Genomic DNA, 24,226 nt, shown 5'->3' with positions numbered 1-24,226 from the left:
ACCAGAGCATTGATTTCTATTTACTTTAGAGCCCAACCAATTTGAAAACTGTAAAATCAACTTTGTTTGCACGAAGATCGAATTGATCTTATGTTACATTCTGGAAATAGGTTTTCTAACTGCTTTTGACAAAATGAAGAAAAGGTTTTAAGGTCTCTTATTCATAATGGACACTTTGACAGGAAAATGCCCAGTGTAGACAGATTAAGGAAGTTCAAAATATTGTGTGGCAGATGGTTTGCACAACAAGATACAAGAGAGCATTACTTCTCTGTAGAGGGTTATGTCATGAAACAATATAAATGGTGAGAGCCAGAGTACTACAAGATTAAGCAATACTCAGGGAACTGATTACTGGCTGAGCAGAGTAGAACATGTACCTTAGTGATACCCAAGACTCCGATATTAGGGCTAGACGACGTGGATCCATTACCAGTACCGAATACTCCATCCAAAACACAGGAAAGACCCTCAATGAAAATCCCTCTGTAATTCATGAAGGGAAAAGAGTTAAAATTTAGATTAAATATTCTCATTTCAAAATGTATTAAATGGCTGCACACTAAGTAGATGCTTATCATGGTCCCCGTCCCCAAGTGCTGATCCACTGAACATTTCAACACGTAGGTACATCTAACTAATCGCAGTGGGGTCTTGTTGCCACATCCCAGATATCTACATTCATAAAACAATTTAGGAAAATACAATGAAGTAGAAAAATCAAAGTTTAGAATTACTCTCTACTCTTAAAATTTAATTTCAGTTGCATTTAACAAGATACAGACATTGATTACTTATAATGAATTTAAAGCCCAAATATTTTAATGATTCCAGCAATATGATAATGACAATATTAGGCTATACATGAATGCGGCTCCTACTGAAGCCATAAGTCTAACTTCCATTGAGTTCAACAGGTTCAGGATTGGGCTTTGAGTATTATTTTCATTAAAGCAGCTCAATTCAAAATAGTTATGTTTTAGATATCAGATCATTGGGTTCTAGACTTGATCACCTTATAAAATGTGATACCAAAATATGTGATAACAAAACTCTGTCTCAGCCAGAGTACAAAGCAGTCATGACAACAGAAAATACTATACTTATTTCTTTTCCAAGCGACTTACCTATTTATTGCATGAATAGGTGGAGGAGGAGCACAAGACAACCTTGCACAGGCATAGTAATCTCCGATTGATTCTATAATGCTTGCAACAACTGCGCTAAGCATTCCTATTACTCCAGCCGCTGAAATCGTTGGCAACCCCCACTGAACTGTGAAGAGAAGAAAACTGAAATCTCTTTTGTTCTACTGAAGACAATAATTTAGTTATTAAGATGTAAAACCACTGGTTCCATTGCAGATTGCATGACTATTGCATGATCATTCATTAAAACTCTAATTCAACTAGATATGAGAGGCAAACACACTTGCTTAAATGTAAACCACTACAGTTTTTAGAGACTCTAACCATTTTAACTGGCTTGGCCATGTTTAAAAACAAACTGTTGACATTCAAGAGAAATCTCAATGATCTGAGCTGCAGCTTGAAAATCAGATCAGTGTGGGCTAATCACAGAATTATGATTTGTTTGCCCATTTGGTCTCTGCCTTCAAGGGCTAACAATCTAAAAAAAAGACAAAAACTACCAGCTGTGATTATCCAAATGCCAACACCCCAACTCTCCAAACTTTCACAATACTAAAATAAGCCTGATTTTAAGACAGAAGAAAAATCTTGCCATTATTTTCATAACCACTGCCTTGATGGTTTCATCTTTTTTAAAGACAGAGGCACACTTCCAATTAAGCAGTTTAAGTTATGCATACATTAATGAGAGATCCAGGGAAGTCTAATACATCTTCGATTTGAAAAATAATACCACAACCCAATTCCTCACAGCCCCCCATCTCCCACCAAAAATCTTCATTTGCTTCACATCACATTTTACAGAACATACTTCAGAAACTACTTCTTTAAAACATTCAATATGAACTAAAGCACATGAAAAACCAAAACGCAGGTTCCTCATTTCTGTATGATAGTATTTCTATGCATTTCTGGTATTGCTCCTTTCACCTCAAAGGGGCACAATTAAATTTGGTTGCAATTTGTGTTAATGAGAAATGTGACGATAAGTCCCCCAATATCAATTTTAAGCTTTAGATCCCTCGGCAAAAGAATAAGTGTCTAATGGTTTAACTATAAAATTAATGTATGCCCCAAGTATCCTGTTTCTCCAACCCACTATCACATTTCAAAAGTAGAAAGATACATTGCAGCACTTAATCGGTTAAAATTACCGGGCTGTAATACATCCATTTGGACATTGTGCAGTGCTCAGGAAATTCACCTAGCACAGAGAAAGGGAGTTCAGACACCAAATTTCAAATTTTGATGCCTGAAGTTTGATACTGATCTTTACTATTTAAGCCAATAAACAGAAGTGGTCTAATTTTCAGACTTGTTCAGACTCCCACAGAAAACAATGGGAGTTTAGCCCTTCTGAAAGCCAGGCCACTTCTATTGTAGTGCCCAATTTCAGGCTCCCAAATTTGAAAATTTTCATCATAATTATCAGAAGTGGATGAGAAGAAATGTGCTCAGTTTGGAAAACAACACAAAAAACGCCAAACCTGTGCATTTAAGTGATGCTCTCGGGTGGCTTAAAATCGAGACACGTGTATCCATTTGTTCTTACTATAGCTCTCAATGACTTCAGCAGCTTAACAGGAGCTATACGCACCCGCCACATCACCTCTATCTTACAGTACTATTAGCAGTGGAGTGTATGAAAGTAACAGCTTGCTGCGCAACAAACTGCATATCAGCAAGTGCGTGTAAGGAAAATTAAACCCATCCTTTCCCGGGAACCCCAGGAGTTACTTTGCCGTATCCATTGGTCAAAGGTTACTCTTTTGTGGGAGAACACGTAAAAGCAGATGTTAGTTATTAAACAGCAATAGTTATCTGGTTATATCCTGTGAGGTACTGAGGGTCCTCAACTCCTATTCCAGGAAACGTGAGCTGACGGTGCTCAGCACCTCTTTGAATGAGACCCTGCGACTTGTGCGGTTTTTGTATGTAAAGGCAAAGTCATAACCAGGTTTAAAACTCCTGGTTTCTATAGGTCAGTTTAAAAGTCCATCCCTCTGATTGTCTAAACATATCAGAAGTCATTGGTATGACTTGCTCAGTATTGTTAGCAGGGAACACTGAATGGATGCTTGTGAGCATACTTCTAATTCCCAGCACGTACACATGTTATAACATACTCACAAGGATAAGGAACCTTAAACCAGGGTGCTACCAACAGCACTCCTTGTCTAGCGTCCGTGCGAGCATAGAACCCATACTTTGTGCTGTCAGGTGGAAAGACGTCTGTCACAGTAAAGATGAAGCAAAGCAACCATGACACCAGGATAGCCAGAATAATCTGGGGATGGGGGGGGGGGGAGGAGAGAAGGAAGAAGAAGGAGATATTTAAAGTGAACACACTTTATCCAATTATCAACAAGGAAATATCCATCAATAGTGAACTGTTCATGCAAACCTCTATGACCTACATATCAGACATTCTTAAAACCAGAATAATAAATCCTATAATGGACTTGTTGGATAGATTATCCTTTAATTAAACTGCATCTAGAAAAGCTTTAAAGTCGACTTTTTCCCCTTCTTAAAACAGGGAATGCCTCCAAAATGAGTACTTCAGGAATTACTGCACTAGTTTTTATTTTAACAAAAACATAAAAGGAAGCTTTTCACATAAACTCAAGTGCATATTACAGAAAGCCTGAAGATAGTGAACTTTATCACCCCCTACTTTTGAAAGCTGAATTTAAGATGTGAACCCCTCCTTCCCCCTACACACTCCTTCACTCCCCCTTTTCCTACCCTGGACCCTGTAACTGGTTCTGCACAGGCACAGGGGAGAGCCCACATGGAGCCAGCTGCAAGAATGGGGACTAATAATACTAGAGGTTTGTCACCATTTCCTGTACCAAATGAGAAATTTTGTGGCGTTTCTTAAAAGTGCATCTGTGCTGTTATCCCCATTATTATTATTTTTTGTGATCTGCTGAGCTGGTTAAAGAAAAATCAGAACAGTCTTCACCACTTCAGAGAAAAACAAAGAGTCCCTTCAGACTTTATTACACCATAACCTGTGGTATGGAAAAACCAAAAGCAATTTTATTCCTAAATGAAAGACAAATGGAATTACTTACAGGAAACATTTTGAAAAGCTGCAACCTGTAGGCTGTCCATCCTTTTTTGGATTTGTAAATTGGTAAGGGGAATTTGACGTTCCTTGCATATTGAGAAAACAATAACACTAGGAAAATAGTTCTGAGGGAGAGAAAAAAAGGGCCATAAATCATTCGCATCAGTACATTAAAAATCCTTCCCATTATGAATATAATATTGTCATCTCTTGTGGACATTCTACTTCCAAGGTATAGCAGCATATTTTGATGCTTAACCAAGATGAAACATCTTTACAGAGAGAAAATGAATAATTTAAGTATGAAGCCATTGTAATGAGAAAGCTAATACTATAAAATCTGTATACATGCTTTAGAGTGTCATAATACAGCTAGAGGTAAATAGGTCAGAACAGAGGGAGCGAGATTAAGAGATCTAGGCCACTGAGAGATGCATTTTCAGAGATGGGAAAGCTACTGCGATTGAGAGATATATTGTTCTCTATAACTCCTGTCTTTAGGGTGCTGCCACTATCCATAGCCAGGACTATGTGAAAGCACAGAGATTTAGGACTCTATGAAGTCTCACTGCTAAATACGCAGAAGGGGAGGTCATAGACAGGCTGGAGGCAAGTACATGGAGAGATCTTAATACTTGGTACTTACATAAAGCCCATCATCGCCAAAGCACTTTACAAACATTAGTCAATTAAGTTACCAAAAGTCAGTTCTGGCATCAGCTCTTAAAGGCTCCAATTTTGTGGTGTATTCACCCTCCAACGTGTGAGTGCAATGGTCAAAGATTAATGAGTTACACATTAGCACAGGGTGAAATTTCACCACTATGCAGAAGGACAGCTCAAGGCTTACACACCACTCACATTCTCAAAATAGGGTTTAAGTGATATACAGAACCTGTGCTGGCTCTCTGGCACAGAGGTATAATTCACTTATCCTTTAGGTTAATACATAAAAGCTGCACAATCGATTTATGGGAAGTAAGTCCTGGTGAAGCCATACTCTAATTCCCATCCCACTGCTAAGTTTTTACAGGAAACACATTTTTTCTCTGAAAACAAGTCGGGTCTTCTGGGAATCCAATAACAGAAAGAAGGAGAAAGTATTCAAAAGTGTAAGAAATGCATATCCATTTAGAGATAGCACAAAGCAGGGGAAGGTGCAGCTTGTGTAATGCAGAGTTGTAGGGCAACATGAACTGCTAAAACCACCCACACTGTTCTGTTGAATAGGATACTTATGATGGCAAACAAAAAACAAAAATCATGATCTCTCCCCCTCCCCACCTGAAGGCCAGGCAGGCCAATATTCAAAGTTCTATTCAAACTTTAGTGTTAATAATAATACTGTTTATTACTTGTACTACAATAATGCCTATAAGCCCTAGTATTAAGCAACCATTTCTCTTGGGCCAAAGCATCTGATTCGAGTTTTGGACTTGCCTCTGGGTCACAAGTGCAAACTTCTAGCTTAGAAGGATTAAAAAAATATTAATTTAGCACTGTTGTAAGATTTTAAGTCACTGCTGCTCATACTGTGAAGAGGATCAATAAGGCACGGTATTTCATATTTTACTCAAGCTCACAATAGTGGAGAACAGTCTTAATGCCTAAAAATTACTAACAAATGACCTGAATGAAGGCCTATTCCAGGTCCTACCCAAAGTAGTCACCTCATATGCTTCTATAGTCTCTTACTGTATTCGATGTTGACCTTGAACTAGTCCTCATCTTGAGAGCCAGTCTAGCTCTAATGAGTCAAATCAGAATGTAAACTACATAAAAACTTGAGTTAAGTTGTCCTAAATATAAACCCTTTTTGAAATTCTAGGAGTAGGTTACATTCCCAATTCAAAGATTTTAAGCTTTTTTCTTTCCATCTTTTCCTGTTCCAAATCATCTTTAGTCCAGAAGAAAAACAGGCTTTGTTCTCTCAAACTCCAGGTACAGAATGTTCTGTGCAGGAGTAGTGTCATTCATACTTGCAAAAGTATGAATGATAAAAGGTACCTTTCCTTGCATTTGAGGTACATCTTGCACTCTTCAAAAAAAGACATTACTGAAAGATGGAGTACTTTAGTAAGTGTAACAGGCTCACCCTAAACCAGAGTTCAACTGGTTGCAGATAGTATTAAATAAAAGTAATGATAAAAACTAACAAACTGGATTACCCAAACATGGCAGATGTTACAAGCTTCCTAATTCAGTGGTTAAAGCACAGAAGTGGGAGTCAGAACTCGAAATGTAATTCCAACTCTGCCACTGCCTCATTGGGACCGTACACAAGTAAACCTCTGTGTCTCAACCTGATGATCTACTAAATGGGTATAATATTAGGCCTGCTTCAGGAGGGGAATATTGAGGCTTACTGGCAGTCTCTGTATAGTATTTTGCGATCCTTGGATGGAAGACATTAAGTAAACACAAAAGTATTATAACTAAATTAGAATATTTTGCCCTAAGGCCCTGTGACAAGGCAATTTTCCTGCAATATTCTTGAAAAACATTATTGAATTAAGTTTAAGCATCTTTGAGTTCATTGTATTGAACACAAAGTTTATGTATTATTGTGGGATTGGATGCAACTTCACTGGGGGGGGGGAGGAGTGGGGAAGGAAAACCTGGCCAATGAAAGCCCTAGGAAGTGTGATGAGCTTCAAAGAACTATTTTAAATAATGTGCCAGAGAAGAAGAAACTTCTGGAACAAACAAGTGAGTTTCCTAGGAAATGCAAATGCAAATTCCCACCTCCAGACCCAACTTTTTGAAGTTAAACCCCAAGGAAAGAATCATGGTCTGCTGATTGTCTATTCTCAGAATCTGAAGTTCAAAGATCCAACCTGTATACAGGAGAGATGGACTTATTCATGGGTGTGCTTGTTCTCAGCTAAAGCAGTGATGAACTTGTACCCACAGAAAAAGCCCTTTGTGAGGCCTGAAGGATTGATCAACTTGCCAGAGCCCTAGCTGGATTTGGGAGAGGAGGAGGGGGAAGGTATTTCTGGTAAACTTATTAGCATGCATGAAGAGTTTTATTGTTTTTAAAAGGTTTTCTCTGTAATGCTTTCATCTTAAGAACAAAGGTTCTTGCTTACAAAGAACTGCGGGGTAACTTATAACTGGGCAATTACAGCTGTTTATAGCCTCTGAGGAGAAAAAGTGCAGATGCAGGCCTGTTTAGGCAGTTTGGCTTGCTGGGGAACTCACAGTGTAAGCAGGGAACTATGCAGACTAGAAAATCCCCAGTCTGGAGGGAGAGAGACACAGGTCTCATTCAAGAGGTAACAGCTGAAGAGCCTGGAGCCCAGAGTGGGTGCCCTTACTGGACAATGCAGGGGGAATTCATGTGGAGCTGTCCTGAACAGTGACAGGCCTTATTCACCAAACAGACCAGCATCCTAGATGCACAACTGAAGCACAATCTAGGAACTCATGTTTCCCAATCTTCACTCAGTGCTCAACACACTATGATGCATCCTAAGAGTAAATTATTTCAGCCTTGGACTCTGATTTGAGTAACAAATGAGGTCAGAAAACTGTCTGGGAAATTAAAAACCCTGTAAAAACAGGATTAACTGCCTGTTTAGTGAAGGACAGTTCATTCACAGGTACTTTTCTGTCTCCCAAGTTAGCAACGCAACTCTTCGTAGCATGTCATAACAGTCATGGTATTTTCACGTGAGACTTTTTTTTTTTTTTTTTTTTTTGCAGGTCAGCTGCTCTCTCTCTCTCTCTTTTTTTTTTAAAAAATATGTTGAATTTAGCTGACTGAGGAGACACATTCCAGTCTTGTACAAATTTCTGCATTGCAGGAGACAGACAGGATTTATTGATTGGCTGATACTTAACTATTTAATTGCTGTTCCCTAACAACAAATGGAATGGGGGAGGAGGCAAGAAGTCCACCCACAGTTGGAAACTTGAGAGTTGCTAAAGCTGTGTATATTTCCTCACTAACCATTGTTCAATGGGAACGCAGGAAACCTATACAATAAACTACCAAAACACTAATTACTACTAAAGGCTACGTCCTATCCTTTGTCTTTGTGCAAATCACTCCCTGACGTGGGCAGGAGAACCACTGTGGAGTGACAACGGTATGCATCCTTACTTCATAATGCAGCCCAGTTAACCATAGCCAAGGATACTTACAACATAGCAATACCCCAGTGTTTGCCTGCTCTCTCCCCTGCAGCCTGGAAACCCGACAGGCCAATCAGAGCCACAGTTGGTGTAATTGTCAGAGGTCCAATGTATCTCAGGAGAGCTCCAGGAAGGCCAAGGAAGCCAATCACCACTTCTATTAAGGAGGACATGATAATAGCCCCTTGGATCTGAACACACAAAGAATGGGAAAAAATACAGGTCAATTAAGTTTGAAATGGATACACTAAATATGTTTTTTCGGCTCTGGGTTATAAACTGCAATTAAAGAATTCAGTGACAAAGCAGGCCTAAGCAAACTGTTTTTCGTCATACAACAGCTAATTATGAGTTTAAGTGACTTATTGCTTACGTATAACACTTATGTTTTTCTCCACAAAACTATTACCCAACAGACCAATGGGCCAGTTTGGCAGTTGTGTGGATAGTACATCACACTGTCATACAGGAGACCTGGGTTCCAGGCTAACCTTTAAGCTCTCAGATCGAACCGGCAAGGGCTGGTGGCGCCACGGAGGTGAGATGCTCTTAGCTCCTAGGGGCAGAGCGTATGCTGCATTGGTCACAAGTGCTCCTTAGAAGCTGGCATAGAGCAGCGTTGTGGTCTCAGGAGACTGCCAGCCTTCTTGGCTGCAGGGCTCTTGGCAGGATGTAGCTATGGTTTGAACATGGGGAAGAGAGAGGGGTTGTTTTAAATCGAGGAAAAATTGGCAGCCCAAAGCGACGGGATGGGAGATAAGTTCCATGACACATGCCTCAATTGGACTATGCTACCACCTATCCTTCTGTAGTGTGATGTCTGCGCACAACCCCCATCCTGGGCTCTGTAGGACACGAGCAAGTTCATACTGAAATGCTGGAGGTGGGGAAGGAATTGGGCAGACTCAGCAGGTCTCTGGGGAGCATCAACATCTCCATCAGAACTGTATCCAGCTTTAGAAACCTTGATGTCAAGTGATATGCGAACTGCAGATAATTTTCCTTGGGGAACAGCTTATTGAATTGCTGAGCGAGGGCAGGCAAGCGGCTTGATAAAGTGTTTAACTGCTATTGGTTTACACAAACGGTACAGTCTAAGCAGCAGAATGTTAGTCTCCCTTGTGTATTGTACCGTGTGTCTTTTTGAACGTGGTAAATGACTCGTTGCATTCCATTTTCAGTCATGCATAAAGAAGTTGGAACGGTTAAAATTTGCACGAAGCAGATAATGGGATATATTCACACTGAATGGTAGTGGAGGAAGAAGTTACAAACTTAAAATACAAGAACATATAGAGGTATGGATGAGAAACCTTAACTGAAATGGGATGATCAACGGAGAAAGGCTACTTATGTTACCTCTCGTATCCTGGGGTACCAGATATGTTCAGTGTGCAGCAGCTCTGTTGTTCCATTAGTAACTGTTACATCTTGGAGGAATAAAAAACAAACACATTTTAATTTCTGTGTCCCTTTCAGAGTGTTTTTATTATTTAGGAAGGGAAAGATTCACCTAATACTTCAGCAGTAGTTTATTTTTTAGACGGATTGATGTTTGAGAATCAGAAACATTCTAGTCCCAGCAATCAGCTCTCAGAGTCTGTCTACACGGCAGCCAGACACCAATGGCTGGCCTGTGCCAGCTAACTCAGGCTCGCAGGGCTCAGGCTATGTGACTGTTTCCTTGCCGTGTATACTTCTGGGCTCAGGCTCTGAGACCCTGTACAGTGGGAGGGACAGAGACCAGCTCCAGGACCCTGTATGGTGGGAGGGTCCCAGAGACCAGGGTCCGGCCTGAGCCCAGAAGTCTAGAGGGCAATCAAACAGCCCTGCAGCCCTTGAGTGGCACAGGCCAGCCATGGGTTTTTCTTTGCAGCGTAGACACATCCTCAGAGTACTAAGGCAGCATTTCCTAAGGGCTAGCCTCCAATTCCACCCATTACACCAGAGTGGAAAATCCTAATTTGCCAAATATAAGGGTCAATTCTGGATTCTTTTCACCCCAGTAAGAACTGAATGGGAATGTTTTCATCAGGAGAATTACTTGATTTTATACAATGTCTCAAACAGTCAAACATTTGTTATTTACTAATTTAGCTAGTTCATTAGAGTGTAACAACAGCTCGGTCTGACCCCTTTAGAAGGTTAGAAATGGTCCAGAGCAACAGTAAACTGAAACCAGCATCTCATTTGATCTCTAATACAGGAATAAGCCACAACAGGGTGTGTACTTCTAGGCTAACACACACTTCAGTGCACTGTGATGCATCAACTTGAAAGCAGATCATCTTCAACCACCACCTAGCCTACTAATGCATACCTTAGCATGGCTTACTGCCATGGACACTGAAAATGTGTGTGTAATTTCGTAACATCCAGGCCCTGATTTTCTGAACTATAGACTTGGATATTTACCTTCTCAGATGTTTGCAACAGTTCATTTCAGGTTTAGATCAAAAAGCAAGAAGTGAAAGTAAGAGGGTCACAATTAATTAAAGGGATCTGGGGCCTATAAGAGATAGTTGGAAACTGTCTCTTTCTATCCTTTAACCTGCTTTTCCCTTCCCCAAATCAAGCTGTCTCATTCTGCACATGTAAGCTCTTAAAATCTACTGTAAAAAACTGAACTGAGAGCAATGACATAGTTTCCACTTCAGTTTTTTAATTTAAAGAGAGACCAGATGGTCAGATTTAATCTAAAAGGTGACTATGCACCTATGGAAAACTTCAAGACACTGGGGTTGGCACAAGAGACACTGAAGGCCTAATTTGGCCTATAGTTTTGTTTGCTTATTTAATTGGTGACATTGAGGTAGAAACAACAAAAACCTGGCTCTCAAAAGCCAGGCTTATTATACAGGGATAACAGGTAAACATCTAGTTCATAGAGTTTATGGCTAAAAGGGACCATTAGCTCTTCTAGTCTGATCTCCTGTATATCACAGGCCATAGAATTTTGTCCAATTATTCCTGTATTGAGCCCAATAACTTGTATTTTACTAAAGCATATTTTCCAGAAAGGCATCCAGTCTTGATTTGCAGACATCAAAAGATGAAGAATCCACCACTTCCCTTGAAATTTTTTTTCAATGTTTAATCACCTGCAGTGTTAAAACTGTGTTCCTAATTTCTAATTTTAATTCGTCCAGTGTAAGCTTCCAACCCTTGGTTCTTGTTCTGTCTATCTTCACTACAGCCCTTTAGTACCTGGTATTTTCTTCCTATGGAGGTACTTATACACTTTAATCAGATCACTCAATTTTTTTATTTATTTGTGATAAACTAAACAGATTGAGCTCCGTAAATCTCTCACTCCAAGGTATTTTCTCCAGCCTTCAAATAATGTTTTGTGGCTCTTTTCTTCAACCTCAAATTTTCAACATACTTTTTAAAATGCGGATATCAGGACTGTATGCATAACTACACGGTATTTCAACAATGGTCTCACCAACGCTATGTACAGTGGGGTAACAATCATCTCCCTATTCCTACTCATTAATCCCTTTGATACATTGCAGGATTGCATTAGCCCTGTGCGTCACAGCATTGCACTAGGAATTCATGCTGAGCTGCTGGTCTACTATAACCTCTAACTCCTTTTTAGTTGCCAGGATACAATCCCCCATTCTGTAAGCATGGCCTTCATACCTTATTCTTAGAGTTACAGCTTGGTGTTTTAATCCAATCAAATGCATTTTGTTGTATGGGCCCAGATTACCAGTCAATCCAGATGACTGCCCTATCTTCATTATTTACTATTCAGCTGGTCTTTGGGTCACCTGAAAATTTTATTAGCAGCAATTTTATATTCACTTCCAGACTGTTGACCAAAAATGCTGACTAGCATTGGACCTAATACTAATCCCCGTGGAACCCCACTAGAAATAATCCCATTCAATGGTGATTCCCCAATGACAACTATGTTTTAACATCTCTCAGCTAGACAGTTCTTATTCCACTTCACCTAGGTTTTAATATAGATATAGTACTACTATTTTAATTTTTGAATACTAACATAACATTAGCACTTTTCTGAATTTTCCCTGTTTTCTCCTCAGCCAGATCTTTTATAGCTCATGGATGCAAGTTATCCTGCTGATTTAAAAAGCTTTATCCCTAGTAGCTGTTTCAAATCCTTCTTAATTAATAATAGACTGGAAAGTATTTCAAAATGCTCATGTGACAAGAGTACATCATCCTGCTTCATTCCAAATGCACAACAGAAATATTTATTGAACACGTCTGCCTTTTCTGCATTATCAACAATTTTGCTATATCCATCTAGTAATAGGCCTATACCACTGCTATACCCAACTTACTGAACCAAAAAATCCACCTTATTGTCCTTAGTTCTACAAGCCATAGATTTTTTTCCTGATATAATTAGCTTCTCTCTCTCTCTTTTTTTTTTTTTTTTTTTTTAAAACATTTCATTTACAAGACGAGCGCATTTGACATGGAAATCACTAAAAGAAAATCAGAACTCCACAACAGCATTTTTACAAAATCATTTTTTCAAAAGCAGAAAAGCATACATTTCTCCTAATCTCTCCACTCATCCCCAAAGAGAGGTCAATGACATACCTTTTGATATGTCAACTCAAAATGGGACATCTAATTTGCAACTATCTAGGTGATTTATCATATGGTTAAAATTCCACAAGCATACATGACTTGCATTTACCTGTGTTATTACACTTCCACTTCTCCAAGGAGAGGATAGCTCTGGCAGGTGCTAAGAATGCAAAAGCACTGGCTTGAAACAAAGGTAACCTGAAGAAAATGGAAAGAGAAAATATAGACATTTATAGTTTGCAACATCATAACACTGTTTCTATGTATCTTTCTACGTGTGGTTTTCATGAGGTTAACCCTCCCCAACTTACTAATATTTTTTTCACTGTGTGTTAGAAATTTTGAAGTAAACAATTTTTTATTTAAAGGAATAAAAAGAAATCATAAAAAATCCAACCACCATCTAGAGATACGGAAAGGCATTAAATGCAATAGCAGCTATTATCAGTAACAAATGTTACTGAACACAGGTATGCAGATACCAGGTATTGGTACAACAAGATCTTTATTCAATGGGGGGAAAGGCAGTGCGTAACAGGTATATAATAAAACAGTACAAGTGTCATGGGCTGTATGGATGCCTAATGTGCAGAAGTACAGTATATGAAGTGTTAAACATTCTTCACATAGTTTGAGTAAATGCCACACCTTAATTGCATAGCTGGGATTAAAAGCATATATAGTTTGATCATTGAGTTATAAAGCAGGTCAAAACTGATAAGTTCCAGGTGAGCAAGAGCAATAAATCTGGAATCTGAAAGGATATTAAGAGAAGACATGTTTAATATTGTTTATATAAATTCCCAAAAAGGTTTTAAAAATGACGTCCATCTGTATAGACTTGTATCTTTGTATGCATTCAGTAAGCTATAGCTTTCACATGTTAAGATAGTAATAGACATTGTTTAACTATTTAAGAATAACACTTTGAACTGTTCTCTACATACTGTTTTTGAGAGATGGTCACATAGTTCTCTTTAAAAACAGTTCCAACTATGGCACATCGAGCACTTCCTGCTCATGGGGCACTGGCTACACTCCTGCCTTTCTGCTGCTTGTACAGCCACAACAGAGAGCCCTGATGCCCGCAGAACCAGCAGCACAGGAAAAGGAGCAAAACCAGCAAGCTCAGCTCGGGGTAACAACTAGCACAAGAAAGTGGCACTAGAAATGCGAAATGCCAGAACAACTGGAGGGAGGACCTTCCTCAGTGAAGTACTTCAGGGAGTAAGATGAACAGAGGAGGTGACGAGTAGCTAGAAAACAGAGGAAATAGGAACACGCATGTGTTAACATCATACGTTCACAGGCAGGAAGAGGGATCAATAATTGGTTTATGATTGGCAGGGGAGGTGGTCCATGAGATTCTTTTACAAGAATTGGCCCACACAGAGAATTTAGAAACCTCTCCTTTTTAAAAATTGTAAGTACTGACAGCACACAAGTGAATGGCCATGACTTTGCTTGGATTGTGAGATTCTATGAGTCCCTGTATCGGCTACTTGTGGCAAAAATCTAAACCATATCCTGGGCAAAGAGAAATGGTGTTCGCTGTGAGCAAATGATTCACCTTGTACCTTTGAGCTTCACTTGACAAACTGAGTACATGGGCACACAGGGCAAAATATGTAATGCCTGAAACAAGCTGCTACTCCTCACCTCTACCTACACACTACTCCCCTTCCCCTTTTACAAATCCTTTAATTAATATACCTCATAAACACATTCTTCAATAATGAAGTCAGTTTAGTGTTTCAACTTGATTCCAGTAATTTACTTCATGCAGAAGCAGCTTTTCAAACCTTGTGTAAATTTAACTTCATCTGTAACATGCACATGTTGTGAGCATTCAAAGCTTAACATTTGTTCCTTTCAAATGATTAGATATCAGCACATTCTATGCATAGAAAATAGTCACAGAAGCCTGGACTTCTGCTGTGTCAACTTGCCTCCATTTGACACAAAACTTCTTGATGGATAAATTTAGATTATTATTTTTTTTAAATCATAAAATTACTATGTCTTAGAAGAGATCAGTGCAAAAGAATTCAGGGAGCTGAGCTTTTTAACTATATTTGATAAGAAAATGTTATGTGAAGTGTTCAGAGATATGTTCCGAGCTGTGGAGGTTTTTTTATTTTTTTTAATTAATGATGTTTGGATTTTCAAGTAAAACACTGAAGCCCAGATTTAAGCAAGTATGCACATGTGTGCTCAGGTTAAGCATTTGGATATTCTGCTTTGATAAATTATTTGTACATTATCTAATGCTGTTTTGCATTACGAGGTGGTGAGTAACCGTTTTTTTCTTAAACAACAAGGAGTCTGGTGGCACCTTAAAGACTAAGGGATTTATTTGGGCATAAGCTTTCGTGAGTAAAAACCTCACTTCTTTGGATGCATCGTTTTTTTCTTCTTTGAGTGATTGCTCATATCGATTCCAGTTAGGTGACGCCCAAGCCTTACCTAGGCGGTGGGGTTGGAGTTATGGAATCGCTGATTGGAGCGCCGCTCGGTAGAAAGCTGCATCGTCTCTGGGAAGCTGGATGATGGTGTAATGAGAGGTGAAAGTATGTACCGAGGACCAAGTTGCTGCCCTGCGGATTTCTTGTATCGGGACCTGGGCCAGGAATGCAGCTGATGAGGACTGAGCCCTCGTGGAGTGTGCCATATGAGCCGGGGCTTCTGTCTTGGCCAACTTGTAGCACGTGCAGATGCATAAGGTGATCCAGGAAGATATTCTTTGAGATGAGACCGGGAGTCCTTTCATCCGGTCTGTCACTGCTATGAACAACTGGTTTGACTTTCTGAATGGCTTAGTGCACTCCATGTAGAAGGCTAGTGCTCGCCGAACATCCAGGAACTGTAGCCTCTGCTCATGGCTACTGGCATGAGGCTGAGGCTAAAAATCAGGCTACCTTCCATGACAGATAGAGAAGGAAGCAAGTCGCCAGCAGTTCCAATGGGGGCCCCCCATTAGCCTGGAGAGGACCAGGTTAAGGTCCCACGTGGGGACAGGCTGTCTGATCTGGGGATGTAGCTGTTCCAGACCCTTTAGGAACCGACCAACCGTAGGGTTGGTGAAGACAGAGCGTCCAGACGCTCCCAGGTGGAAAGCTGAGATAGCAGCGAGGTGTACTTTTATGGAGGACGCTGCCAGCCTTGCTGTTTCAGGTGCAGAAGGTACTCTAAAGATGAGAGGTAGGGGTGCCTGAAGAGGGGGTGTACGACACTAGTCACACCAACAAGTAAATCTTTTCCACTTTGCCAGATATGTGGCTCTAGTGGAGGGCTTTCTGCTGCCGAGGAGGACCCCCGCTACTTGTTCTGAGCACAGAAGCTCCATGGGGTTCAGCCATGAAGTTTCCAAGCCGTGAGGTGGAAGAACTGCAGGTAGGGGTGATGAAGACGACCGTGGTCCTGAGCGATCAGGTCGGGGAGGAGTAGCAACATGACCGGGGCATCCATTGACAGTTCCAGGAGTGTGGTGTACCAATGTTGTCGAGGCCATGATGGTGCTACCAGAATTCTCTCTTCCCGTCCCTGCAGATCTTGAGTCGGACCTTGTGCACGAGAGGGAACGGGGGACAGGCGTAGAGCAGACTGTCTCCCCAGGGTAGCAGGAATGCATCCGTGATTGATCCTGGGCTGTCTCTCTGGAAGGAGCAGAACATTGGGCACTTCCTGTTGCTCCGGGTGGCAAACAGGTCGACCTGGGGAAACTCCCACCTTTGGAAGACAAGGTGTCTGACATCCGGATGGATGGACCACTCGTGTGTGTGGAAGGACCTGCTGAGGTGGTCCACCAGCATGTTCTGAACTCCTGGTAGATAGGACGCTTCCAGGTGAAGGGAATGGGCTATGCAGAATGCCCACAGCTGGAGGGCTTCCCGACAGGGGAGAGGAGCGGACTCCACCCTGCTTGTTGATGTAAAACATGGCAGTGGTGTTGTCCGTCAGAACTGCCACGCACTGGCCTTTTAGTCAGGCCTGAAAGGTCTGGCATGCTAGTCGCACAGCCCTCAGCTCCTTGATATTGATCTGGAGAGAGAGCTCATCCTGAGACCACAGGCCCTGCGTTTGGAGATCTCCCAAATGCGCTTCCCCTCCCAGAGCTGACGCTTCCGTTACCAGTGACAAGGAAGGCTGAGGGCTGCTGAAGGGGACTCCTTCGCACACTGTCCAAGGGTCGAGCCACCATTGAAGAGACTCTAGCACCTGCCCCGGCACCGTGACCACTGAATTCAGGCTGTCGTGTCCTGGGTGATAGGCCAAAGTGAGCCACGCTTGGAGTGGTCGGAGCCTCAGCCTGGCGTGCCGGGTCACGTAAGTGCAGGCTGCCATGTGCCCGAGGAGACTCAGGCATCCCCTTGCTGTAGTGGTCAGATATTGCCTGAGGCCTTGAATGATGTCCGTCATGGCTTGGAATCGGGACTCTGGCAAAAGTGCTCTTGCCTGAACCGACCACCCCGATGAATCTATTCTTTGGGTCGGTGACCAAGGTTGACTTGTTCAAGTTGAGGAGGAGACCAGTCTCTCGAATGCGGATCTGACCAATCAGACTTGGGACTCCACCTGCCTGCTGGTGCGGCCCCTGAGCAGCCAGTCGTGGAGGTAGGGGTATACCTGCACCTGTCTCCGATGGAGGAAAGCGGCCACAACCGACATGCACTTGGTGAACACTCAGGGGGCTGTTGAGAGGCCGAATGGAAGGACCATAAATTGATCATGTTTGTGGTCGACCATGAACCGTAGGAATCGTCTGTGTGCAGACCAAATAGCTATATGGAAACACGCGTCTTTCATATCGAGGGCAATGTACCAGTCTCCCGGATCCAGAGAAGGGATAATTGTGTACAGGGAGACCATGAGGAACTTCAACTTTACTATGAACTTGTTGAGTCCTCGCAGATCTAGAATGGGTCTGAGACCCTCCTTGACCTTGGGGATTAGGAAGTATCAGGAATAGAATCCCTTGCCTCTGAGGAATCTCCTCCAGTGCTCCCATAGTGAGGAGCACCCGCACCTCCTAGATAAGGAGCTGCTCGTGAGAAGGGTCCCCGAAGAGGGACAGGGAAGGTGGGTGGGAGGGAGAATAGGAGCAGAATTGGAGAGAATATTCCACTTCTACCATACGGAGAACCCAGCGGTCCGAAGTTATTTGTGAGCAAGCACCGTAGAAGTGGGACAGACGATTCAAGAAAGATGGGGAAGGATCTCCTGAGCCTCTTGGTCTTCAGAGGCCTCCTGTCCCACCTCTCTGTCAGGGTGTGACATTATTGATATAATCTGGGACCATATAGAACATGGCTGCAACCAAAGTCCTGTAGTGGCACCAAATCTTGTAAAAAGGGGGTCAAATGAGGTGTCTAAGACAAGGTTATGGTTTGCTGGTTATGATTATGCTGTCTATATGTGTGTATCAATTTTGTAGTTGAAGTTGTGAATACTGGCTCTATACTGTCTGTATTTCAAACTTATGCTATGCTTCTGGGAGACATCCCAGACAAGTTGGTGTTAGCTCTGCCTAGCCTGCTTGATGGCCCATTAAGGACCATCAGCTAAACAACTGACCCATGGAGAGAAGGCAGATATGCTTTGTAACTCAACAAAGTATGCAGGAACTTGCCCATGTGACTCCAGACTCCATTTTGCTGTAATTTTCCAAAGTAAGAACAAAGAGGTGTTCTTATACCTGGAAAAAGACTATAAAAGGCTGATGCCTCGACTCCATCTTGTCTTCAATCCTGCTTCATACCTCTGGAGGAACTTTGCTACAAACTGAAGCTCTGAACAAAGGACTGATGACCCATCCCAGCTGGGGATGTACTCCAGAGACTTGATTTTGAACCTGCAGTTTATTTCATCACTGCTACAAGCCTGAACCAAGAATTTTGCCATTACTGTATGTAATTGATTCCATTTAACCAATTCTAACTCTTATCTATATCTTTTTCCTTCTATAAATAAACCTTTAGATTTTAGATTCTAAAGGACTGGCAACAGCGTGATTTGTGGGTAAGATCGGATTTGTATTTTGACCTGGATCTGGGGCTTGGTCCTTTGGGATCGAGAGAACCTTTTTTCTTTTATTGGGATATTGGTTTTCATAACCATTTGTCCCCATAACGAGTGGCACTGGTGGTGATACTGGGAAACTTCACAGACCATGGCTCTACCCCCACCTCAGGCCTTCCAAGTCCGAAGACGGGGACCGAGACCATGATGGCCAGGGTGGTGCCAAGCGGAGCTGGACTGGGGAGCGGTGCCGCAAGGTTGGAGAATGGTGCCGGGAACGAGGATCAGCATCGCTGGGGAGTAGCGCCACAACTCTGAGCAGTGCAGCAACTCCACCGGCGGTGCAGAGGGACAAAGCATCACCGGTTTGCCTCAAGACGGTGCCACACGTTGCAGTACTGGAGGTTTGGCTCGAAGGACCAGGGACCGCGGTGCCGTCATGGCAATGAGGTCCCTCGCAACCTCAAAGGTGTCTGGGGTGAATGGCAATTTCACCTCGTCAATGACCTGACTCAACGGTGCCGGCTCCAAAGTCTTCAGCCCTGGCTGCTCCTCCCATTGGCCGGCTCCAAACGGGTGGGTCTCTGAGTCGGAGATCTATTCCTCCTCTGCTTCTGATGCCATTTCTGTGGCAGGGAATGGGACCGGTGCTGGATTGATCCCGTGGGTCTCTCCCAGAATCCTTCTGCGGTGCCGCTTCTACCTCTTCCACTGGGACACTGCACACCAATGAGCTTGGTGCCAGGTCTTGCCATGACAATGTAGGTTGTGGTGTAAGGAGCTGCTTGAGGCGAAAGTCTTGCTCTTTTTTTGTTCCGGGGCAAAACCCTTTACAAATCCTGCACTTGTCCGCTTGGTGTGCTTCCCCTAGACACTTTAAGCAAGCATCGTGGGGGTCGCCCATTGGCATGGGCTTGTTGCAGGACTTGCAGGGTTTGAACCCTTGGGATTTAGGCATACTCCGAGTCCCAACGGGGAACACGGTCGGGGTGAAGAGGAAAACCTCCCACTCCCAACAGCTATCTGCTGTAACAACCGAAAACACTAAAACTAAACTTAACGAGGCTAGGAATAACTGAACTAAACTAAACTGAAAGATAGGGAAAACGAGGAGAGCTTGCTAAGCAAGTCACCGCAGTTCCAACGACCGTCACTGGCGGCAAGAAGGAACTGAGGAGCGCCGGGTCGGCAGGGTCATATATTGAGCGCCATGAAGACGCCACTCCAGGGGGCTCCACAGCCGACCCAACGGGTGCTGCTAGGGGGAAAACATTCCAACAACTGTGCTTGCGATGCGTACACATCTAATTGGAATCGATATGAGCAATCATTCGAAGAAGAATATCAATTCACAACAAACTTGCAAAAAGCAAGATGCTAATTTAGAGTTTAAGTCTAACAGCAAGCCTATTCTGCTACAAGACATTTACATAGAGCAAGGTTTAACTAAACTACTTAACAGGCAGAGGCTGCAGTATGCTCAGTCAACTACTCACATGCTCAAAGTTACACAAGTGCTTAAGCACTTTCCTGAATCAGGGTCTGTATGAGTATAGGACATATCAACTACCCCTAAACAAATGCAGCATCCTTTCCTTGGCTCTCCTATGCAAATACAATTAACTGCAAGCACGCTTTCTTGTCCCAGCATATAAACAATGACTAAAACACTTCCCTTCTGATAGGAGCAAAGTCCACTCCCAAACTGAAGTCTCTCATGCCCCACGGGGGCTGAGAAAGCAGCTTGCAAAGCATATTAAGTTGGGTAAATCGGCAGAATCCATAGTAAATGGTTTTACTACCCACCGTAAAAAGGCACAAGAATTCTGCTACATAATTAAGCAATGAATGCTCCAAAGAGCTTCTGACTGAATTCGCCTCATTCCAATTGCTAGAATAAACTCAAATTCAGCTTACAATAAAAGTAAAACGGGAAAGGATCTAAAACAAAGCGAACGGCTCAACTTTAGCAATGCTATTTCCACAGTGGCTTTATCTCTGTGTTTAAGCCTGGATGAGTTTGGGGAAAAAAACCATTAGGAGTTCTCTATTAGCTTCCCTTTTCCATGGAGATGGTGATTATCTTAACGGTGAGGAGTTATTCTGAATGCAAACTGACTTTTTTTTTTTTAATTATTATTAAAGCATTGAATACAAAAGACACTGACTGTAAAGTTGTTTGATTAGTGCCCCTGCATTTTTCTCCTCTCTCCAGCCATTCTCCTTTCTTCTAAGACACAGGAAGTTGTGTTTATGGCTGCAGGATCAATTAATACTCTTTTTGTTAATATAGTGATTTCCCATACAAAGCTACATTTTCCAGTAGTTTAAAACTAGGGCAGTGGTTTTCAAACTTTTTGTATTGGTGATCCCTTTCACACAGCAAGCCTCCGAGTATGACACGCTTATAAATTAAAAACAGGGGGGAATATAATATAAAGGGGGCTCAGGGACGTCAGCCCCACAGTGCTGACAGCTCACGACCCCAATGTAACCACCTTGTGACCCCAGTTTGAGAATCCCTGAACTAGGGGTCGCATACTTTGTAGCTTGTGTAGGCTGAGCTCATTGCACTCACAAGGGGCTCCAGGCATCCTTCCCTTCTCTCCTCCTCCCCCCCCCACCCCCCCCCAGCTCCTTATGTGCCACTCTTCCCTCCCCCTCTATTGCAGGGACTCCCTGCAACCTCCCCCAATCTCCTCTCTGCCATGGAGTCTGTGCCCCCCGCTCCACTTCTCCCATACCAGCGTCTCCCATTCTCCCTCCCCACACCAGTAGCTTTCCCACTTCCCCCATGTCATCTATTCCCCTCCATCACATTTTGGCCACTGATTCTTATAACACACTGAAATTTTGAAATTGATCAGGTACAGCATTCAAAAGTGATTGTGCTACCCGCATACAGACAGAGAAATGCCATGAGGGGAGCATAAGGCCTCCACAAGTTCTGCTAAAAAATTCACTCTGAGTTGAACATTGTTTCTAAACTACTTTTTTCAACTCAGTCACAATTAGGGTGACCAGATGTCCCGATTTTATAGGGACAGTCCCAATTTTGCGGGCTCTCTGTTATATAGGCACCTATTAGCCCCCCACCCCCGTCCCGATTTTTTACACTTGCTATCTGGTCACCCCAGTCACAATGGACTTTTTGTCAAGGCTAAAATGGCTGGTCTTTTATAAGGACATGATCAAGGGACTCCAGTGGTTATTACATTTCCTTCTTCTCAAGAGAAAACAAATTCACTCTTCTCAGATAAATACATGGTAATTTTTCAGCAATATACAATGAAGTGATGATACATGGAAACACCACACAACAAAAATCAGAAGAAAACCTAGTACAATCTCACCTTTTGTTTTAAGTAACAATTATATATCTTAGTGGAATTGAACTACAATCTTGATAAACTGAAGCTATGCCCTAAAAGTACGCTATAAACAGTAATGCATCACATGCCTAAGATCACACAAAAGTACAAAGTAGATACATTACCCAAGCCCATATAAACATACAGTCGGGATGCAATTTCAAGGGCAACTCTGAATTCCCTAATGGTTAAGGTTTTGACACTAGCGCTATTGAAGACAGATTCTGAGTAATTAAAATGTTGTTTTGAAACATTCTAGTTAACATAAATGCATTGCATAGATGTAACAATGCTTAGATACTACAAAGACATAATTCAGCAAACCTAAAATATGGATCGAGGTACATATTTATCTCTCAGATCATAATAGTTCCTTTGTATTAATTTAAAAGGCTGGAAAAGAGCTATGCTTTGGTAAATAGCCTGAATTCCTAAAATTAGTATGGATACCAGACTAACCACAATGGCTCCAGGTAACTGGCTACATCCATCTCTAAGGGCTTTTAACCAGTGAAATTTGACCTTTCTGAAACCATAATGGCTTTATTGTTTAAACATTTCTTAGTTCACAGGCTTGCCAATAAACCTTGTAAGAATCTCATTTCAAGTGTTTGTGTCTGCAGGTCCCAACCAAATATAAAACAATATCACATGCTAACAGTTACAAAATGTTCAGCTGCTAATTCTCCTCACAAACAAGTCAGTGGAATAGGTCTGAGAGGTGATGGAGCAAGTCTTCAGTGGTCTAAAAAATGAAGATGACTTTTTAATCTAAAAAAGACTTAGAGAACTGACCATATCTTCCGATTTCCGTGACTACTCCTTGACCCTATACGTGAAGGCCAGTATAAGATGCAAGATAAGGAGGTAAAAAGTAATGTGTTAAAGGTAACAAGCATTTGAAGTAAGCAGCAACATAATCAGATATAGCTGTTCAATTTAAATGTGATTAGATTGAAGACAATGAGGGGCCTGGCCCATGCTTCTCTTCTACCCTCTCCCCCTTTATAAATGTATACCTAAAAATCTAGGAATAAGTGTATTTGAGCATTAAGCCAACTCTTAACTTCAAATGAGTATAAACAGGAAGGACAAACCGAATAGGAAAGAAAACTGTCTCATATATGTGAGGGACAGAGAATTTTGTTGCAAGGAAAACATGGTCTTGGGAAAAAGCAAATGCTTTTCTCTCCTTTCCGCCAATTCCACCCAGACAAACATCCCTTCCTATTTCTCAAGTAAACATATGATGAAAGAAATATCAAAGCAGCTTTACAACTCTTAGAAAAGCTGAGGGTAAGAAAAGGACAAAGAATCTTTTCTGAAGAGGTAGAAGGAAGGTGAGATGGCAGATTAGACTTTCTCCAGACCATTGAAAACAAAAAACAAACACCACAAGGACTTTGACTCAGGAAGCCTGAATTGCCTGAAGAGATTTTTTCCCCTTTGGCTGATCTGCATTAACAATCCTAAATGATTTGTTTAACGGGTTTGCCCTTTTTTCCCTGCTGAGTGATCTCCTCCACCCAAAAAGTCTGTTTCTTGGGTAAATGTTTTTAACTGGGACTATGTTGTCCATTTTTCATTGAAAGTCTAAGACTTAATTCATCATAAAAATGATATAAGATGAAGTGACACTTGAACAGTAATGCTTGGACATGATAATACAATGAATATCTTTCTTCTGGTCTTATTTTTCTTTCTTGATTCTATTCAAGATGCAGAAACATCTTGAGTTTTATCCATCCCTTGACCCAGACAAATGATGGATGACCAAGGGTTTAAGTAAATGTTTAGTTAAAATCTCTCTGCAATATTCCAAGTATAATGATAACTACTTTTTTATTTTTATTTTAACTTCACTGTTGTTAGAACATACTACATTTTGGCAATAA

General features: G+C 41.8%; 1 protein-coding gene across 4 annotated transcripts in view; it reads right to left on the bottom strand.

Moving 5' to 3' along the window:
• The window catches only part of SLC23A2 (solute carrier family 23 member 2), a 128,746-nt gene that overhangs the window by 12,492 nt on the left and 92,028 nt on the right, over positions 1-24,226 (bottom strand). For all 4 annotated transcript variants that reach the window (XM_034761790.1, XM_034761788.1, XM_034761789.1 and 1 more), the window contains 7 exons: positions 13,052-13,140; positions 9,727-9,797; positions 8,377-8,558; positions 4,232-4,352; positions 3,282-3,438; positions 1,128-1,275; positions 381-486 (listed from right to left, as the gene is read on the bottom strand). In XM_034761790.1, coding sequence (XP_034617681.1) covers positions 381-486; positions 1,128-1,275; positions 3,282-3,438; positions 4,232-4,352; positions 8,377-8,558; positions 9,727-9,797; positions 13,052-13,140 — 874 coding nt within the window. The remainder of the gene's footprint in view (positions 1-380; positions 487-1,127; positions 1,276-3,281; positions 3,439-4,231; positions 4,353-8,376; positions 8,559-9,726; positions 9,798-13,051; positions 13,141-24,226) is intronic.

The sequence above is a fragment of the Trachemys scripta genome, chromosome 2 (genome assembly GCF_013100865.1).
Source record: "Trachemys scripta elegans isolate TJP31775 chromosome 2, CAS_Tse_1.0, whole genome shotgun sequence".
NCBI lineage: Eukaryota > Metazoa > Chordata > Testudines > Emydidae > Trachemys > Trachemys scripta.
This window is presented reverse-complemented; position numbering and strand designations above follow the sequence as displayed.